The sequence below is a fragment of the Trachinotus anak genome, unplaced genomic scaffold (genome assembly GCF_046630095.1).
Source record: "Trachinotus anak isolate AG129_WGS33_773 ecotype Australia unplaced genomic scaffold, CSIRO_AGI_Tana_v1 ptg000008l, whole genome shotgun sequence".
Classification (NCBI taxonomy): domain Eukaryota; kingdom Metazoa; phylum Chordata; class Actinopteri; order Carangiformes; family Carangidae; genus Trachinotus; species Trachinotus anak.
Genome location: NW_027273859.1, coordinates 29252453 through 29269768, shown reverse-complemented (window position 1 = coordinate 29269768; position 17316 = coordinate 29252453). Strand labels below are relative to the sequence as shown.

Sequence of the window (17316 nt, the reverse complement as noted above, 5' to 3'; positions counted from 1 at the left end):
ACTTAATGTCAGAGTTAATGTCCAGCTGACAGCAGCTTGTACTACACCTGAAGGACCTTGTGTGCAAGCAGAGCTACTTTATCAAACACAAAAAAATCATTGTAGCCTACTGCCCACCACACTACACTGCCTTCAAATGGGGTCGTGTCACTGTGGTCATGAGAAGAGTCCGTATGAACAACACTCCTCATGACTTAAGAAATGGTGGAGACCATGGAAGTTCATTTTTTATTGGACGGTAAGTTGATATATTGTAATTTTATTCATGTAGAGTTTTTCTTTGTAATTGTATAATACATCTGAGGAAAGTGTTGATGTTCCAAATGCCTCATCTATTCCCTCTATCATTGTCTTTGCATTTCCTGCATTTTGTTGCCGCCTGTGAGCTTGCTAACTTGTGAGCCCAGGTGGCTTCTGGACACCAACAGTAACAGTTATATCAGCTACGGTGTTTTTTGTATGGTGGCCCTGAAGGTCAAAATACAACATTTCAGAAAACAAAACAATTCTGAAAACAAAACATTTGACATAACAAAGCAATTCAGAAAACAAAACAACACTGGACCTTTCTTTAGCCTCTCAGGATAATCCAGTCCATGTTTAACAAGTCTCAGTACAGAGGTTTTGATCTGAACCTGGTCCAATGTGGTCTAGATGCAGAAAAAAGGAGTGAAATGCAGAGAGTGAATTATAGACTACTACAAGAACAATAATAATGTAACAATAATATAATAGGTCTGATTTATTACAGGAAAGGTGGAGAAAAAAGGTCCAAGGTCCTGTGTTCTTAAGAAATTTGGTACTGAATTCTGCCATCACTGCAACACAATGGAGGTGATACTCAAAGCACTCAAAATGCATTTCAGTAAATAATGGTGATTCGTAGATCCACAGTTATGTTACATAATGTAAAGGTACACAAGCTATGACACTAAGACCTGGGGAGTATTAGAAAGGAAATCAACATCCTGTTGTCTGATTTGGGTTTGTACATGTGGTTTGCTAGATAAATGAAAAGTCGAATTCAGATAAAAGGATTTAGTGATATTCAAGGACTAGTATCACTGCAGAACTCTATATCAGCTTCCATGTCAACTGACTCTTCAACATTTCTTTCTGTTTGTTTCAGGGTCTTTTGTTGTTGTGCCCTTTTTCTACACATGAGTAACATTAAAATACAGTGGAAAAGGACAAGACTGATGCAGATAACCCAAGTTATGACTGATGACCAGAGCAGTTCCTTCTGTCTTAATTGACACTCTTGTAGCAGCCTGTCCACTGACACCTTCACATCTCTGAACACCAGCACCAGATGACCACAGTCGTCATCATCACTGATCCAGCCTTTCAGTGCAATCTTAACAGCATTTTGGCTAAGTCCAAAGAAAGTTAGGAGAACTCTGTCTGATAAAAGTTGGCAGTCAAATACTGGCGATGACTCTGAGCTCAAGTACAAGACATCTATGGCATTGTCCTTTGCACAGTTGTCAATGGTTACTGAGCCGTGGTGGAAAGCCAACATGTAAATGTCGTTTCCATCACCCCCGACCAGGTAATCACCACCAGTGGACACCAAGATGTCACTGCCATCTGAGCCTTTGAGAAGGGAACTTTCATAACCAGACACTAAGAAGTCAGAATAGATGGTGCCAATCACAGTCTCCACGTCCTTCAACACGTCTCCCTCAGCATCAGCACTGCGGCCTTGCCCAGACAACAGGTTGACATAAACACCTTTACCCTTCTCATGATCACCCCGGTACAGAACAGTGTCTCTGCCTGGACCTCCGTCCACTAGATCTGCCCCTGGTCCAGGAATGAAGACGTCGTTGCCAGAGTTCCCCATCATTGTGTCATTTCCATCCTCACCATAAAGAGTGTCGTCTCCCAGACCACCAGTCAGGAGGTCATCACCATTTCCTCCTATCAGTGTGTCATCTCCAAGGCCTCCATCCAAGGTGTCGTCCTTCCAACCACCAATTAGAGAATTGTTTTGATCATTACCCAGTATGTCATTGGATTGGAAGGGGCAGCCTTGCACTGTATGGACCTTTGACAGATTCCTCTGAGAGCTGAGATCCAAACGGCAGTCCATCTGTGATTGTTTCAGAGTCACTTTGAAAGCTTCAATCTCAAAGGAAGGGTCATCTCCTGTTGAGTTTTGTGATTTCAAATTAAATTTCACTCCATCAGAGCTCTGAAATTCCAGGTGCTGGTTTTGGGAACCTTCACTGTAACTGTGCAGAGTGAAGTGTAATTTTTTCCCTTTTGTTGTGACCGTCACATCAAGACCTGTTGGTGATGACTCCAGTGTGACTTGGCCGCCATTGATGAAATCCATGTCAACCAACACAGTATCAATATTCTGATCTTCAGCAAAGTTATAGATTATTAAGTCATTTCCATATCCATGTTTGATTATATAAGTGTCTTTTCCTTCTCCACCAATCATTAGAGCATCGCCTGTGTAAGGATCAAGCAAATTCTCATTCCTGTTCCCAACCATGATGTCGAATCCTGGGGAGCCATACATATCTCTCACTGAATCAGTTTCACTCATCATCATCACTTTGCCTTGTTGGTCACAGAAGACCCAGTTTGAATTTTTCATTTGATATGTGAAACAGTCAGACTGTGTGTTTAGTGGTTCAGGTTTCTGGTTTCTATAATCAACAGTTATGGGAAATATTAAAGACGTGCTGCAGCTGCTGCGGTTGGACATCAGTCCAGCTGTTATTCCATCACTGGTCTTGATCTGCAGGTGCTGATGATGCTTTGATTCAAACCAGTTCTGTAAGATGACATTTCTTCTGCCAGATACTAAAATGATGATGCTCTGTCCCTCACAAGTACACGTTACATGCCGATATTGATCTTTGAGGAAGAGAACATCCAAGGCTAGATCTGGTGATTGATTGTTGATGGTTTTGACTCCTTGGCCTGATGTGATAACGTACCAGTCCTCTCCTCCTCTACCCTGAATGGAATCGTCCCCTCGTCCTGGGACAATCACATTATTTTCTTTGTTTCCTCTGATGATGTCATTGAACTCTGACCCCCGGACCTCTGTCACACTGTTGAGAGCCTCATCCTCTTGCAGGTCCACCACCAGAGGAGATGAGGAGCTGCTGTAGTCAATGCTGCGACTTTTTATGCACTTGGTGAACGGGTCACTGTGCTGGCAGTCAGCCTTGTTATCTGAGATTGTAAAAGTGATCAGATCCTTGGTGATGACGAGCAAGTGTCTGTCTTCTGGTGATCTGAACCAGTTCAGTAAAGTCACATTGATGGCTGTACTGTCAGGGGAAGTATAAAGAGTAACATGGTTACCTTCTACCCTGACGTGAAAATTAGTAAGATTTGCTTCTATTATGACCAGGTCTGTTTTATTGTCTTTAGAGTAATTTTCAATCGTCACTGAAGAATCTTCCCTGTTTTTCACCATGTATATGTCTTCTCCTTCACCACCAGTCAAATGATCTTCACCTCCTCCCCCATCTATCACATTCTTCTCTCCGTTTCCAATGAGCACATCATCATACCGAGTCCCGAGGATGTTTGTAACTGTACTTAAAAGTGGCTTTGATGCATCTACAGTTTCACCATGTGTCTGAAACATCTTATTAATTCCTCTGGCCACCAGCTGAACAGAGGAAACCACAGTGGAGGAAATCTCAAATAAGACTCCGTCTTTTGACATCATGTTCATGTGACGATACAGTTCACTTAAAAACCAGTTTTGTATGGTCACAGAATGGCTGCCCTCATACATGAACACAACATCATTCCCAGATTTAGACACAGAAATGTGACTGTAATCAACACTGAAATGAAGAGTGTCCAGTGCTTTGGAAGGATCATAGTTATTAATTATGGTTTTCCCTCCATTGTCAGGAATGATGTACGTGTCTTTTCCACCAGAGCCTTCAATGTAACTTCTCTGTGGACCCAGGAAGAATATGTCATCACCTGGTTCACCATAAAGCTGGTAATAGTAACTCAGCATCACTTCAATCACATGTTTGTCCTCTGATTTCTGAACTGCAAAAAAACGATTAGCATCTCTGTTTCCCTTGTATTTCCCATATCTAGAATTTGATACAGCTTCATAACCTGAAACCACTGTCAGTGAGCCGGCTGGTATGAACATGAGTATTTTTTTCTGTAGTGTCTTGTACTCTAATTGATATGACTCTCTCAGGCCAAGAATGATGTCTTTGCTTCCTTGTGTATCAATGTTCCAACACCTCTTTCCAAAACTCTCATCACTAGACACAAAATAGTCCATGCAGAACTCAGACTGACCCTGATCAGCCAGGCAGAAGTAAATACCTCCTCCATTCCAGGAGGAGGCACCACCAGTAAAATCAACAGCAGTTGTTCCATCTTGTTCCTTTGTAACGCTGTAATATTTGTGATAGTCTGATATCTGAGCAACAAGTTTGTGTCCCTGCTCAATTTCATCATAACCCCAATCATAGAAAACACTGGCCACATGAATTGCAAAATGCTCAATCCCTTTTCCAAGCCCAACAAAAACTGCCTCCAGTTTCTTTAGAACTCCAGCATCCTTCGGGAGACTGTTCAGTTCATCCTCGATGCCCATATAAACATCATCAATGGCCATCCGAACTACAGACAGAGCCAGGTTTATAGGAGCAATAAATGGTGCCAGTTCAGGCTGAGCAATTTCAAGAACGTCCAAGGCAATCATACCAGCATCAACACCAGCATCAATGTATCCCAGTGTGTCACCTCTCTCCAAATCTTGCTCTAAATTGTATATCCCAAAACCAATTCCTACTATTGGTACAACTGTCATCACACCCTTCATTGCAGGGCTTCTCATTATTGTTGCTGCAGCTCTGGCGACTCTTGTCTCGGAGGACAGAGCTTGTTTTGCAATAACAGACGTCGTCATAGCTGTCACTCCATGAGCTGTTTGCAAACCCCCCACCACACCATCTTTGATATCACCCTGTTCAAAAGCACGAACAGCTCCTTTCATCCCCAACAAGAGGCCTAGTGTCCCAACAGCAGTCCCAGTGTGCTCTACATACTTGCCTACTTGATGGGAGGATTGTGAACTGTGCATCTCCATGTCATGAACTGCTGCCTCAAAGCTCTTCAACATAATTTCATTGGAGCGTCGACTCTCTGGAGATAAATCAACCCTAAACTCAACTGGTTCAGCATCGGCACCCTTGGAGACAAGCTGACATAGGAACTGTCCATTTTCTATTTGGGCACTGCCCTCCTTGATGTGCAGCCCTGCCAGATTTTCACCATATTTTGCTTTCAGCTGACTGTGGATTTGTTCAGAAAATGACGCAGATGCCCTGGAGAAGTAGGATTCAAGTCTGAAGGAATTCTCTAATTCTGAGGCAGAATTCAGATCTTTCAATGTTACATGGCCATCCTCATAGCCTCCCAGTGTTCCAGAGGTTGAGGGTTTATCATGTCCAGATGGTGTTGAAACAGGTCGCTCAGTTTTTTCTGTGAAACCATTGTAACTTTCTAAGAATCCATTTCTATGTGAACTGTCTTCAGATATCTTTAAATTTTCTGCCATGTCAGCCATTGAGTCTTTTAGATTTTTGCTGCCCATGGTTTGCTCCCATTTTATGAACATGTCAGATTCCAGGCGTAGAACGTTTGCAAGGTCGTGCATTAACTGACCCACTGTTTTTCTATATTCAGGATTTGTATTTTTCAGTTTGCTGGAACATTGAGGTGTTGCTGAGCCACTAAATCCACGTCTGCTTGGGTCAATCCAACTATTTCCTCTCGCCATCGGGTGGTCTCTAAAAAAGAAATTCAGTCCTTTCTCTCGGATATTCTTCTTTGGATTTACGACCATATCCAGAGCCATGAGAACCAGAGGAAATGTCCGGAAATTTCTGGCAGATTCACATATAACTGATGCAGTGAAGTATGTGGTGTACCAGGCCTCAGTGGATAGATGTGGGCCAGTTGTGTGCTCTCCAAGAAAAATCTCTTTCACAAACTCAGCATATTTCTGTTTTGGGTTTTCTATATTTTTATCAAGAATATGCTCTCTCATGTCTGGGTATTTTTCTTTTTTTATCTGTTCAGTAATGCTCCCCTTAACTTCATCAATTTTGTTCTCATTTCCCATTTGATTGTTTTCAAGCTTTTTTCCAACTAGATAAACATACAGATTTTCAGGATTAACGAAATATATCCAGTCATTGACCATCAGGTATGTGGCCTCATTTTCTCCAGTCTTTGCGTAGTGACGGATCACATTTCTAACATCTTGTCCTGATTTAATCTCATAACACTTGGATAGAACATCATTTAATCCCTGCTCATCCTCTATCCACCTAATTTCATTGGACTCCTCTTGTCTTCTCTTGTCTTGTAGTACATATTGTCCCTTTAACTCTTGAAGGTTGTTGATGTTGACTTTATTGGGAAGGGGTTGGTCTGACTTAAAGAATGCCCAGGTCATGGCCTCAAGTTCATAAAGGGCTTGTTTAATTTGTGAGTCAAACTTTTCTAAAGCATTCTGGTCAATAAATTTTCTTGGCTCATCTGGCCAGCTGTCTCTGTAGGTCTGAAAACGTTTTCTTGGAACCCTGAACATTAGAAAGTTTCTTTCATTGGTAAAAAATGGCTCTCCTTTGCTGCCAGGCTCATTTCTGATAATTACTTTTCCGTCCCTATCAAGGGTCGCCACCACTTTCTTGCTGTCATCTTTATGTCGCCATTGCAGCCCTTCTGGAGAGATTTCTTGGGTAATTTTCTGTCCTTGGTGCGTCACCTGGATCACAGCATCACTCAGGTGCAGCTCTGTCTCGATGCTGGCAGTTTTATGAAGCTCTGTCAGTAAGGTTTCTACAAATGCTTTATCTGATCCGACCTCACATGCCAACACACGTGTTGTTTTGATTGTATCACCGACTCTGGAGGTCCTTTGAATGATTTTGGCCACATCCTGGGCTGCGTACCCTGCCAGTCTCATCTCTCCTGAGCTGTCTCTGGCCCCGTGACCTACCAGCACCAGTCTGCTGCCCTCTGACAGTGGCACTGCGTCCCCGTGGATCAGTTTTGGTCTTTGGTTTTCATCCAGAATGTAGACAGAGCTAACCTTTGGATGCTTCTCATATAGATAAGTAGCAGCTTTCCTGACCACAGGGTCGTCTTCCATCATGAGGATCTGCTGGTGGTCGTACTGTGTGGTGTGATCAACCGGTCTTTGTGGAATTCGGGAGCTGGAAACTGAGTCAGGTTGATCCATGACCTGGTAAATCTGGTGATTGTCCTGGTTAGTTTCTAAAACTGCTTTGTTTCCACGGACCATAAGAACCCGAATGAAGTTACGCTGGAAGTCTGTGGTTGTGTTTCCATCAAGGGAGAACACTGGTGCAGCTTTCAGTGACGGTTTCAACATCAACTCTGCAAGCGACGAGCCGGAAAGCCCAGACACAGTTTGTCCATCGTCTGAAACTCGTCCAAATATTTTCAGCACAGTGTAGCCGTCTGCTTCAGGTAAACATGATTCATTGTACAGGCATTCTTTGCTGACTATTACTGAGTAATGAGGATCCATGCTGTATTCCTGTTGGACTCTGTCATTTGTTGACTGTTCTCTGTCAGTCATGACCAGAAGTTTTTGGCTGTAGCTGTGTGAGATCTCAGATGCGCTAAGCAGCCGATCTTGTATCTTCTGTTTATCAACAGATGCCAAGAAAGTATCAAAGCCCTGGAAAATAAAAGACAGGAGATAATCAGGTTCAAATCAGATCCACATAAAATGATTTTCATATAGATAACTTTGTCTTGAAATCAACATCTATCTAATCAACATCTACCCTCTCACTTACTTATGACAGTTTCATGTAGTTGTCTTAGACTCTCCCTTAAATCCCATAACGATGAGAAAATATATTGTTGAACAGCACAATGTTTATTTTTCATGTCACTGACATATTTATTCCAGATGTTGTACAACCCAGTTGGAAAGTTGGAACACTGCGTAAAATGTAATTAAAAACAATGTGATGATTTGCAAATTATAAACCCACATTGAATTGAAAATAGAACAAAGACAACATAGCAAATGTTGAAATGCTGAAATTTTTGTTTTATAAAAAATATCTGCTCAATTTGAATTTGATGCCAGCAACAAGTTTCAAGACTGGAAAAATCACATTCTGAGCATGTTACAACAGCATGGCTCGGCTGAGTCCGAACACTAAACTGACCTGTCTGCAGTCAAGACCTGTCACCCACTGAAAACATCTGGAGCATCATGAAATAAAAAATATGACAAAGGAGACCCTGAATTGTTGAGCAGTTGAAATCTTTTATCAGTCAAGTCTGGGACAAGATTTCACTTTTAAAACTGCAGCAGCTGATCTCCTCAGCTCCCAAACATTTATGGAGAGTTGTTAAAAGAAGAGCTGATGAACACAGTGGGAAACATGACCCTGTCCCAACTTTATGAAACGTGTTGCTACATCAAATTCAAATTGAGCAAATATTTTGCATAAAACAATAAAATTTCTCAGTTTCAACATTTGATATTTTGTTTTTGTTATATTTTTAATTAAATATGGGTTTACATGATTTGCACAGCATCGCATTTTGTGTTTGTATTTTACACAATGTCCCAACTTTTTTGAAAACTGGGTTGTATCTCATTCCACGTTATGTATCATCTCTTTAAATAACTATCTTAATTTAACTAATTGATTTTGGGTTCCAGTGTGAATGAGTTCAGTTCCTCTAAACTTAGAGCTAGTTCCCATTTTCTTTTAAAATCCACCAACCTGTTCCATTAGTTTGACACAAAGAACAAAATCCTCACACCCCTGAAAACCATCCAGCAGACTCACTGGGTTTTGGTCAGTGTCCACCCTAAAACAAGATTAACATGTTTATGTCATAGGGGTAAACAGTAATCACACAAATCACTAAAACCAGATGGAGATCATATGAAAAGTGAATTTGTCTCTGTATTTATATTGTATTATTACATTAGTATCAGTATAGATTGAAAAAAATCCTCAGACTTTCAGTCTTTTTTCATTCTCACAGAACAGATTTCTACTGTACAAAACAGTCGGTCCACATTGACTCTGAGGGACATGAAGTATGATTTAATCATGGCCTCATTCAAAATAAAAAAAAGCCTCCCAAGCACTTTTTGAGTTTTGTTTTATCAGGTTATATGTTTATGTCATGTGACATTTGAAATCCATCCTCTACCAGAACAAATGGCCAAAACTATTCAGACCCACCCCGTGCTCCAGACCTCTGCTGGTGTTCTGTTAAAACCAGCTGTGCTGCTCAGACATAACAAGTCTGCATCATGTGACTCTTGGAAAACTAAAGAATGAAGGATAGGTGGGAAGTTTTAACTCAAATGCATCCTGGGAAATATGCTGATAAGCTAATGATGCATCATCATTGCAAAAGAAAAATGGTGTGAACACATTATATTTCATTAATCTGATAATAAACTGTAGAAAACAATTTATTTATAACAAATAATTGTACAAACTGTCACATTAGAGAAGAAACTATTTCATCAAGAAATAAATATTTAGAGCAGTAACTAGTGCTTATTTTCATAATCAAATCTGTAGATTATTTTCAGTTGATTTACTGAAAATGAGAAAACTGAAAAATGTCCATCACAATTTCCCAATGCCCAGGCTGATGTCGTGAAATGTTTTGCTTTGTCTTACTTTCCAACCCCCCTGAAAATTTTCAATCATAGCAACAATATGGCATAAATATCTCCTTACCTCCCAGTGGATCCCTCAGGTCTGGCCCCATCCACAGATGTGTACCTAAAATAAAATATAGTGGTTACCCCTTCAGTGCATGTTCCTTTTCCACGGATTAAGAAACACACTAAAATATCCTAAATTGTGAAGCTTTTGAGTTTTTGTTGATCGGCCATTGCAGTGCTGCAATTTTCAATGTTTCTTATAACTCAACTGCACATTATCTAAACTGCCCCAAACATGATATGTTTGTTAAGACATCTACACAACAAAATAATTTTTTGTTGTTTTACACTTAAATGTATTCCTCCTCAAGGGCTTTGTCAGAAAATACTTGTGTTTTTGTTGAATGGCATGGCTGTGGCAGCATGGCTAATTTCCACGTTTCACCATGTAACAGGACGTTGTTATAACTCAAATAAATTGACCAATCTTCCCCAAACTTCACATGTTTGATGACAGTCCCATACTGAAGACACTGCATAGTAACATGATGTTACTATGTTCTAGTCTTAGTGCCACCCACTGGAAACAGGAAGTAACCCTTGAGCAACAGTTGATTGACATGAATTTTTTACAGTCTAGTCTCCACAACATAAGGCACGTTTAGTGCATGTTTTGTGTCTGTATGATTTTCTGCTCATGAAAACCGACTCAGAGACCAATAGAATTAATTAGCACTTCAAGCTGCAGACGACGCTGTCACTCAGCAAAAGTTACACGGTACAATTTAAACTGTCAACAACGGATTCACATTACTGTTAATTACTATTATTATAAAAAAGATTTTTTTTTATAAAATTGAATGTGTTTCTATAACAAAATAATACTAAAATAATAAAATACAAAAAAATACATTGAAAGCATTGACAGAGATGATCATCAAATACAAAAACTAATAAACTAGTAACAAACAGTGTCGTAACAAAACCAGTGTCAGAGCCTACGGACAGAACTCCTCTGTGGTGCATCGTCTGTTCACATAAAAGGTCTGGATAGGTATCAAAGCTATAACAATGTGGACAAAATGAATGATTATTGATGGTAATGATTAGTGATTTTCAGTACCAGGTGAAAACCAATGTGGACAAAGTGTTGTCCTAGTATCACAGCAGTATCTCAATATAAGTATCTAAAATATTTGCATATAATCGATGTCACAGAGCCTCAACAGCTGCAGACATTTATACCTTTGGTTTGAAGGCTGCTTGAGACTTTGATGAAACATGTGTTCAGGCAGTCTGAGGCGGTGCAGTGCAGCGACGTCAGGGCCGAGCTGCTCCCACTCTTCATCTCTCAGCTCTGGGAGGTTGAAGCAAATGTTACATTTAATGATGCGCAGGATCGGCTGTAGGCTTTTCTTATGCTCATTCTTCCTGACTGAGGTCTGCAGTAAAACCTGACAGAGACACCAGCTGCTCCTCTGTTGTGTTTCTGACAAAGTCACTGTGTGTTCGCTGTGTAATTAAACCACACTCACTGTTACTGCCGTGGATTATATGACAGAAAAGACCTGAATTTGACTTGGTGTGTTATCTGAGTTATCATGTGTCCTGACAGTTTTGCTCTCTCACTTTGGTTGAAGTAAAAAATGGAAATTCAGTCTTCAAATCAATAAAATCACTGCTGAGCAGCCTGTAGGGGGAGCTGTTGCTCTGTGCCTCAGTCATTAAGACTCTGAGTTGAGAGAAAGTTTGTGCTGATTTCACACAAGTTCCCTGATGGACTGAGTCTTCAGGGTTACAGGGTTACAGTGTTACAGAACGGAGTCTGAACCTGAGGTCTGTTGGAATGTTAAATATTTCTTACTGAACGGTTCAGTGAGGATGAGGAGGCTGAAGAGGATCAGGAGCCTCGGTGTCCACCAGCTCTGCCTCTGACCTGCCATCACGCTGCAAAACATCACACAGACAAAAACATGAGTGATCATGGAGGGAGTCGTGCACCGAGCCTTTCCAGTTATCACGTCAGCTTAACAAGTGTGTTTGGTCTCGTCTAAGAGAAATAAGTGCCTGGAGACTGGGAGTGATGAACACTGCAGGGCAAAAGTTTTAGTCATTTAGATGTTCAGATTCTTCTCCATCATCATCATCATCAGGAGGAATCTGGTTGGTCCTAGAGTCATTCTGCAGCAGTACAACGAGTCCAAACACACAGCCAGAGTCATAAAGAACTAGGAGACCAGAAACCAGAAGGAAAAGGACTCCTGCAGCAAATGGTCTGGCCCCCACAGAGGCCAGGGGCCAGATGCATAAAACCCTGTGGAGATTCATAACTAAAACTAAGTGTATGACTTAAGTGTTAAAAAAGACAAGGTCAAAACCTAGACTGGACCACCTGTGGTCAAATCCTGATTTTATAACAATGACGTTGTCTGACAAAATCACCAAACAATTCAATTCAATTCACTTTTATTTGTATAGCGCCAAATCATAACATACATTATCTCAAGGCTCTTTACAGGGTCAGGTCAAGACCTTACTTTGTTACAGAGAAAAACCAACAGTTCCCACAAAGAGCAGCGCTTGGTGACAGGGGGGAGGAAAAACTCCCTTTAACAGGAAGAAACCTCCAACAGAACCGGGCTCAGGGTGGGGGGGTCTGCCTCGACCGGTTGGGTTTAGGAGAAGATAGAAAGAGGGGGAGGGGGAGGAGAGCGGAGAAAGAGAGAGAGAGCGAGACCAGGAACAGCTGTGTAGGTAATGGTGTTATCAATAATAATGACAGGTAACAGTGGTTAATAGTAAAGATGAGTAGTGGTGGATCTGGATCCTGCTGCTCCAGAGGCAGAGAGACCTGCAGAATGAGAGAGAGAGAGAGGGAGAGAGAGGAGAAGCACAAACTACAGGAGAGAAAAAAATACAAAGTTAATGGCATGAAGTAATCGAGAGAGAGAGAGAGAGAGCCCAGTGCATCATGGGAATCCCCCAGCAGTATAGCTCTATAGCAGCATAACTAAGGGATGGGTCAGGACATACCCGAGCCAGCCCTAACTATAAGCTTTACTAAACAGGACAGTTTTAAGCCTGATCTTAAAGGTAGAGAGGGTGTCTGCCTCCTGAACCCACACTGGGAGCTGGTTCCACAGGAGAGGAGCCTGATAGCTGAAGGCTCTGCCCCCCCCCCATTCTACTCTTACAAACTCTGGGAACCACAAGTTGACCTGCATTTAGAGAGCGAAGTGTCCTATTGGGAAAATAGGGAACTATAAGCTCTCCAAGGTACGATGGTGCCTGACCATTAATGGCTTTGTAGGTGAGGAGGAGGATTTTAAATTCTATCCTGGATTTTACAGGGAGTCAATGCAGAGAGGCTAACACAGGAGAGATGTGATCTCGTTTCCTAGTTCCTGTCAGTACTCGTGCTGCAGCATTTTGGATCAATTGGAGGCTTTTTACTGAATTTTTGGGACATCCTGACAATAAAGAGTTACAGTAGTCCAGTCTTGAGGTAACAAATGCATGAACTAGCTTTTCAGCTTCCTTTAGACACAGAATGGGTCTGATTTTAGCAATATTGCGCAGGTGGAAGAAGGCTGTCCTAGAGACTTGCTTTATATGTGAAGTAAAGGACAAGTCCTGGTCAAAAATGACACCAAGGTTTCTGACTGTAGCACTGGAGGCCAAGGTGATGTCATCCAGAGTCAGTATATTATCACATAGTGTATCTCTGAGGTGTTTTGGGCCAATTACAATAACTTCTGTTTTGTCTGAATTTAAGAGTAAGAGATTACTGGTCATCCAGGTTTTATGTCCTTAAGACACACCTGAAGCTTGGCTACTTGGTTAGTCTCACCTGGCTTCATGGATAAGTACAGCTGGGTGTCATCTGCGTAACAATGGAAATTCATCTGGTGCCTCCTAATAATGTTTCCTAGAGGAAGCTATCTGGAGTCTATCTGACAAATATGACTGAAACCAGCTTAGTGCGGTTCCTTTAATGCCGACCATATGTTCTAGTCTCTGTAATAAAATCTTATGATCGATGGTGTCAAATGCGGCACTAAGATCTAGTAGGACAAGTATAGAGACAAGTCCATTGTCTGAAGCTATGAGGAGATCATTGGTAACCTTAACCAGAGCTGTTTCTGTGCTGTGATGGACTCTAAAACCTGACTGAAAATCTTCAAACAAATCATTCCTGTGCAGATAATCACATAACTGGTTTGCAACAACCTTCTCAAGGATTTTGGAGATAAAGGGGAGGTTGGATATAGGTCTATAATTGGCTAAAACATCAGGATCAAGAGTAGGCTTTTTAAGTAGAGGTTTAATTACTGCAACTTTAAAAGCCTGCGGTACATAACCAGTTGATAAAGATAAGTTAATCAGACTTAATATAGAGGTGTCAAGTAAAGGAAAAACTTCTTTGAACAACCTTGTTGGAACGGGGTCAAGAAGACAAGTCGATGGTTTAGATAAAGAAACTGTTGAAACAAGCTCAGGGAGATGTACAGGAGAGAAACAGTCAAAATATAAGCCAGTTACAGTTGACTCTGAGGCTGCTGAACTGGACAATACATCTGAACCAGCTGTGGGGAGGAGATGGTGAATTTTTTCTCTAACAGAGACAATTTTATCTGTAAAGAAGCTCATAAAGTCATTACAACTGAGGGCTAAAGGTATAGATGGGTCAACAGAGCTGTGGCTGTCTGTCAGCCTGGCTACAGTGCTGAACAGAAACCTGGGATTGTTCTTGTTTTCTTCTATCAATAATGAATAATAGGATGTTCTGGCTTTACGGAGGCTTTTTTTATACACCAATAGGCTGTCTTTCCAAGCCTTTAAAGATTCATCCAGGTTAGTAGAACGCCACCTTCTTTCTAGCTTCCTTGAATTTTGCTTTAAAGCTCGTGTTTCTGAGTTGTACCATGGAGCTAGTCTTCTCTGACTCACTACCTTCTTCCTCAGAGGGGCCACAGTATCTAGAGTTGCACGCAGTGAGGCTACAGTACTATCAACAAAATCATCAACCTGTGTGGCTGTGAAGTTAAGAGAGCTGTTCCCTACTGCATTGATACATGGCGGTGGGCTAAGTACTGATGGGATTCTTTCTTTAAATTTGCTAATGGTATTGTCAGAGAGACACCTGCTGTAATAGATTTTTTCCCCAGATGCTGTGTAGTCCATGACTGAAAACTCAAATGTTAACAGAGAATGGTCAGACAAAAGAGGGTTTCTGGCAGAAACTGTTAGATATTCAATGTCAATTCCATAAGTCAGAACCAGATCAAGGGTCTGGTTAAAAGAGTGAGTGGGTTCATTAACATGCTGAGAGAAGCCAATTGAGTCTAATAATGAATTAAATGCATGACTCAGGCTGTCACTTTCAACATCTACATGAATGTTAAAATCACCCACCATGATAACTTTATCTGTGCTGAGAGCTAACTCAGATAAAAACTCTGAGAAAACTCTGGGGGGGTGTTGATTCATTCAGACTAACATATTCATCCTGCTGCAGCCAGGTTTCAGTCAGACAGAGCAGATCAATGTGATGATCAGTTATCAGATCATTGACTAGTAGAGATTTAGATGAGAGTGATCTGATATTCAATAATCCACATTTAATTTTCCTGTTATTTGGTTCTGGACTAACAGTTGTGCTAATTTTTATTAGGTTTTCATGTCTAACTCCTCCTCTGTTGATTTATTACATTTAAATGTAGGTGGTGGGGACAGACACAGTTTGTAGGGGGTGAAACTCAGCCCCCCCCCCCCAGCCGCCCTGACCCCCCGCTGCTCGGAGCTGCTGGGGGGGGAGAAGGAGCCACACCGGGTCGGTCCGCTCCAGCTGCCGGGGACTGATCCCGGAGCCGGATCCAGATCTGAGCCTCGGCTCCATAACTGAGAACAAACTGCATCTATTACAAGAAGCAGCTGGACATGGAGCAGGAGAGGAGCTAACTGCTAACGGCTAAGCTAAAGGCGCTAACAGAGCGAGCGTCAAACAGCTGGTTTAATGAGACCCTCACTAACAGGAGGAGAGCTGAGAGGGGTCGAGCAGGATCCTCAGTACAACAGGTAATTAGCAGCTGTCCACAAAAACACAACGAGGATCAGCTGAGTTCAAACAAACACAACAAACACAACAACAACAACCGGAAGTGACGCAACACGCTTCCCGCAGCACGTCACAGGAAACTGGCCAAAACACAAACACATAAACACTGAGCTGTGATTTCAGATGGATTATATTATATATTATTGGTTATATTATATAGCATTATATTTTATTGTGAAGTAAATTTTAGCAGAAATAATAACAAGGATGTCATCGAAGTGTCTGCACGGTCAGAAAGCAGGAATCTGCCCTGAACACCTGTTTGAACAAGTCTGGATCTGATGTGTTCATGAACCACTGACGGTGAAGCGACACTTAAACACACAAATCCTGATCAGGTGATTTAAGTTTGACTTGAGAGTTGAGCTCGAAATGTCACAAAACTATGATTGTTTAGTGGAGAAAAATGAATCATAGCACATAGTCAGAAATGAAGTGTAGTAAAAGAATGTTTTAACTTATCAACAATAAAAGAACAATTCAATGAATGATTCATGTTTCAGTTTCAAACCCCCTCTGTCCAACACTGTGACTATAAACACCACAGGGACCAGTTTGGAGGACAGAACTTCAAACAGCCATCAAACCTGTTTCCATTAAACATAATGAGGAACAATGTGGAGGTCAGAGGTCACCTGCTTCTGTCAGATATGTTACAGTTCCAGTGAATAACCCTGTTTACACACAAACAGAAGCATTCCAGTTGGTTCGGTCTCGTAGGACTTACCCAGATCTGGTCCAGGTCCTGTGCCGTCTGAGGGGCTTTTAACAAGTGAAAGTGAAAGTTTAGAAATAATTGTTTGTGCTCTTCAGTAACAACTGCCCCACCTACTCCCCTTCCTCTTCCTTCACTTCAGGAACACGCAGGCCAGGAATGATATTGTTAACCTGAAACTGAAGACTTTTCTTTTAGTCCCCTGCCTTTGCTACCTGACTTCACTTATGAAATGACAGTAATGTAGTAATAATACTATGATATCCTGATCACACTGATTCATTTTGCACATCACAAATAAACACAGTTATAATTCAGCTTTGCCCTCATGAATACAGTCCAACAAATACTGAACCACAAGCTGTAGTGAAATATTTCATTCCTGACACCAGCACATAGTTAAAAAAAATACCACAGCCGAACACAAAAACTCTTCTGTCAAAAAATGTATCACACAGCCTGTTTTAAATGTCATAAGGGAACAAAATATAATCCCAGAAGTGGAATTAGTATTCAGATCCTAACACCACACTGTACAAATACTGTGTTACAAGTAAAAGTGCTGCATTGAAATGTGACTGAACAAAAAGTATGTAAGTGTAAATCTATGTGACTGTTAAACTCTTCTACATTAGGTCTACGTCATGTGGCCCTTGCACACTGTGATTTCTGCTGATGCCACGGCTGTGAGGCTGGGTGTGTCTGACACGGTGTAACACACCACACTCACAGAGCCCTGCAGGCGTCATGAAGACACGTATTATTCAGCCTGATATC

The 17316-nt window shown here is 41.4% G+C and overlaps 1 protein-coding gene across 2 annotated transcripts; it reads right to left on the bottom strand.

The window, feature by feature from the left end:
* Window positions 1-216: 216 nt before the first annotated feature.
* LOC139624713 (uncharacterized) lies at window positions 217-17234 on the bottom strand. 2 transcript variants are annotated; one of them, XM_071484044.1, is made up of 6 exons: window positions 16552-17234; window positions 11571-11653; window positions 10952-11063; window positions 9780-9824; window positions 8799-8886; window positions 217-7729 (listed from the first exon to the last, which is right to left on the bottom strand). In XM_071484044.1, exons 2-6 carry the CDS (start codon window positions 11647-11649, stop codon window positions 1049-1051), a joined length of 7005 nt encoding a protein of 2334 aa, XP_071340145.1. In that variant the 5' UTR covers window positions 11650-11653; window positions 16552-17234; the 3' UTR covers window positions 217-1048. The 2 variants fall into 2 exon arrangements, with proteins under 2 accessions (XP_071340145.1, XP_071340144.1); XM_071484043.1 differs by lacking the exon at window positions 16552-17234 and having other exon boundaries at window positions 11571-11748.
* Window positions 17235-17316: the final 82 nt, after the last annotated feature.

Bases quoted from the DNA above. Each gene is read 5' to 3' on its own strand.
- LOC139624713 (XM_071484043.1), bottom strand. From the start codon at position 11,691: ATGATCACTCATGTTTTTGTCTGTGTGATGTTTTGCAGCGTGATGGCA. The intron at 9,825-10,951 runs GTATAAATGTCT...ATTTTATTTTAG, and splicing joins AAGCAGCCTTCAAACCAAAG to GTACACATCTGTGGATGGGG. The intron at 7,730-8,798 runs GTTGGTGGATTT...TTTATTTTCCAG, and splicing joins GTGTCAAACTAATGGAACAG to GGCTTTGATACTTTCTTGGC.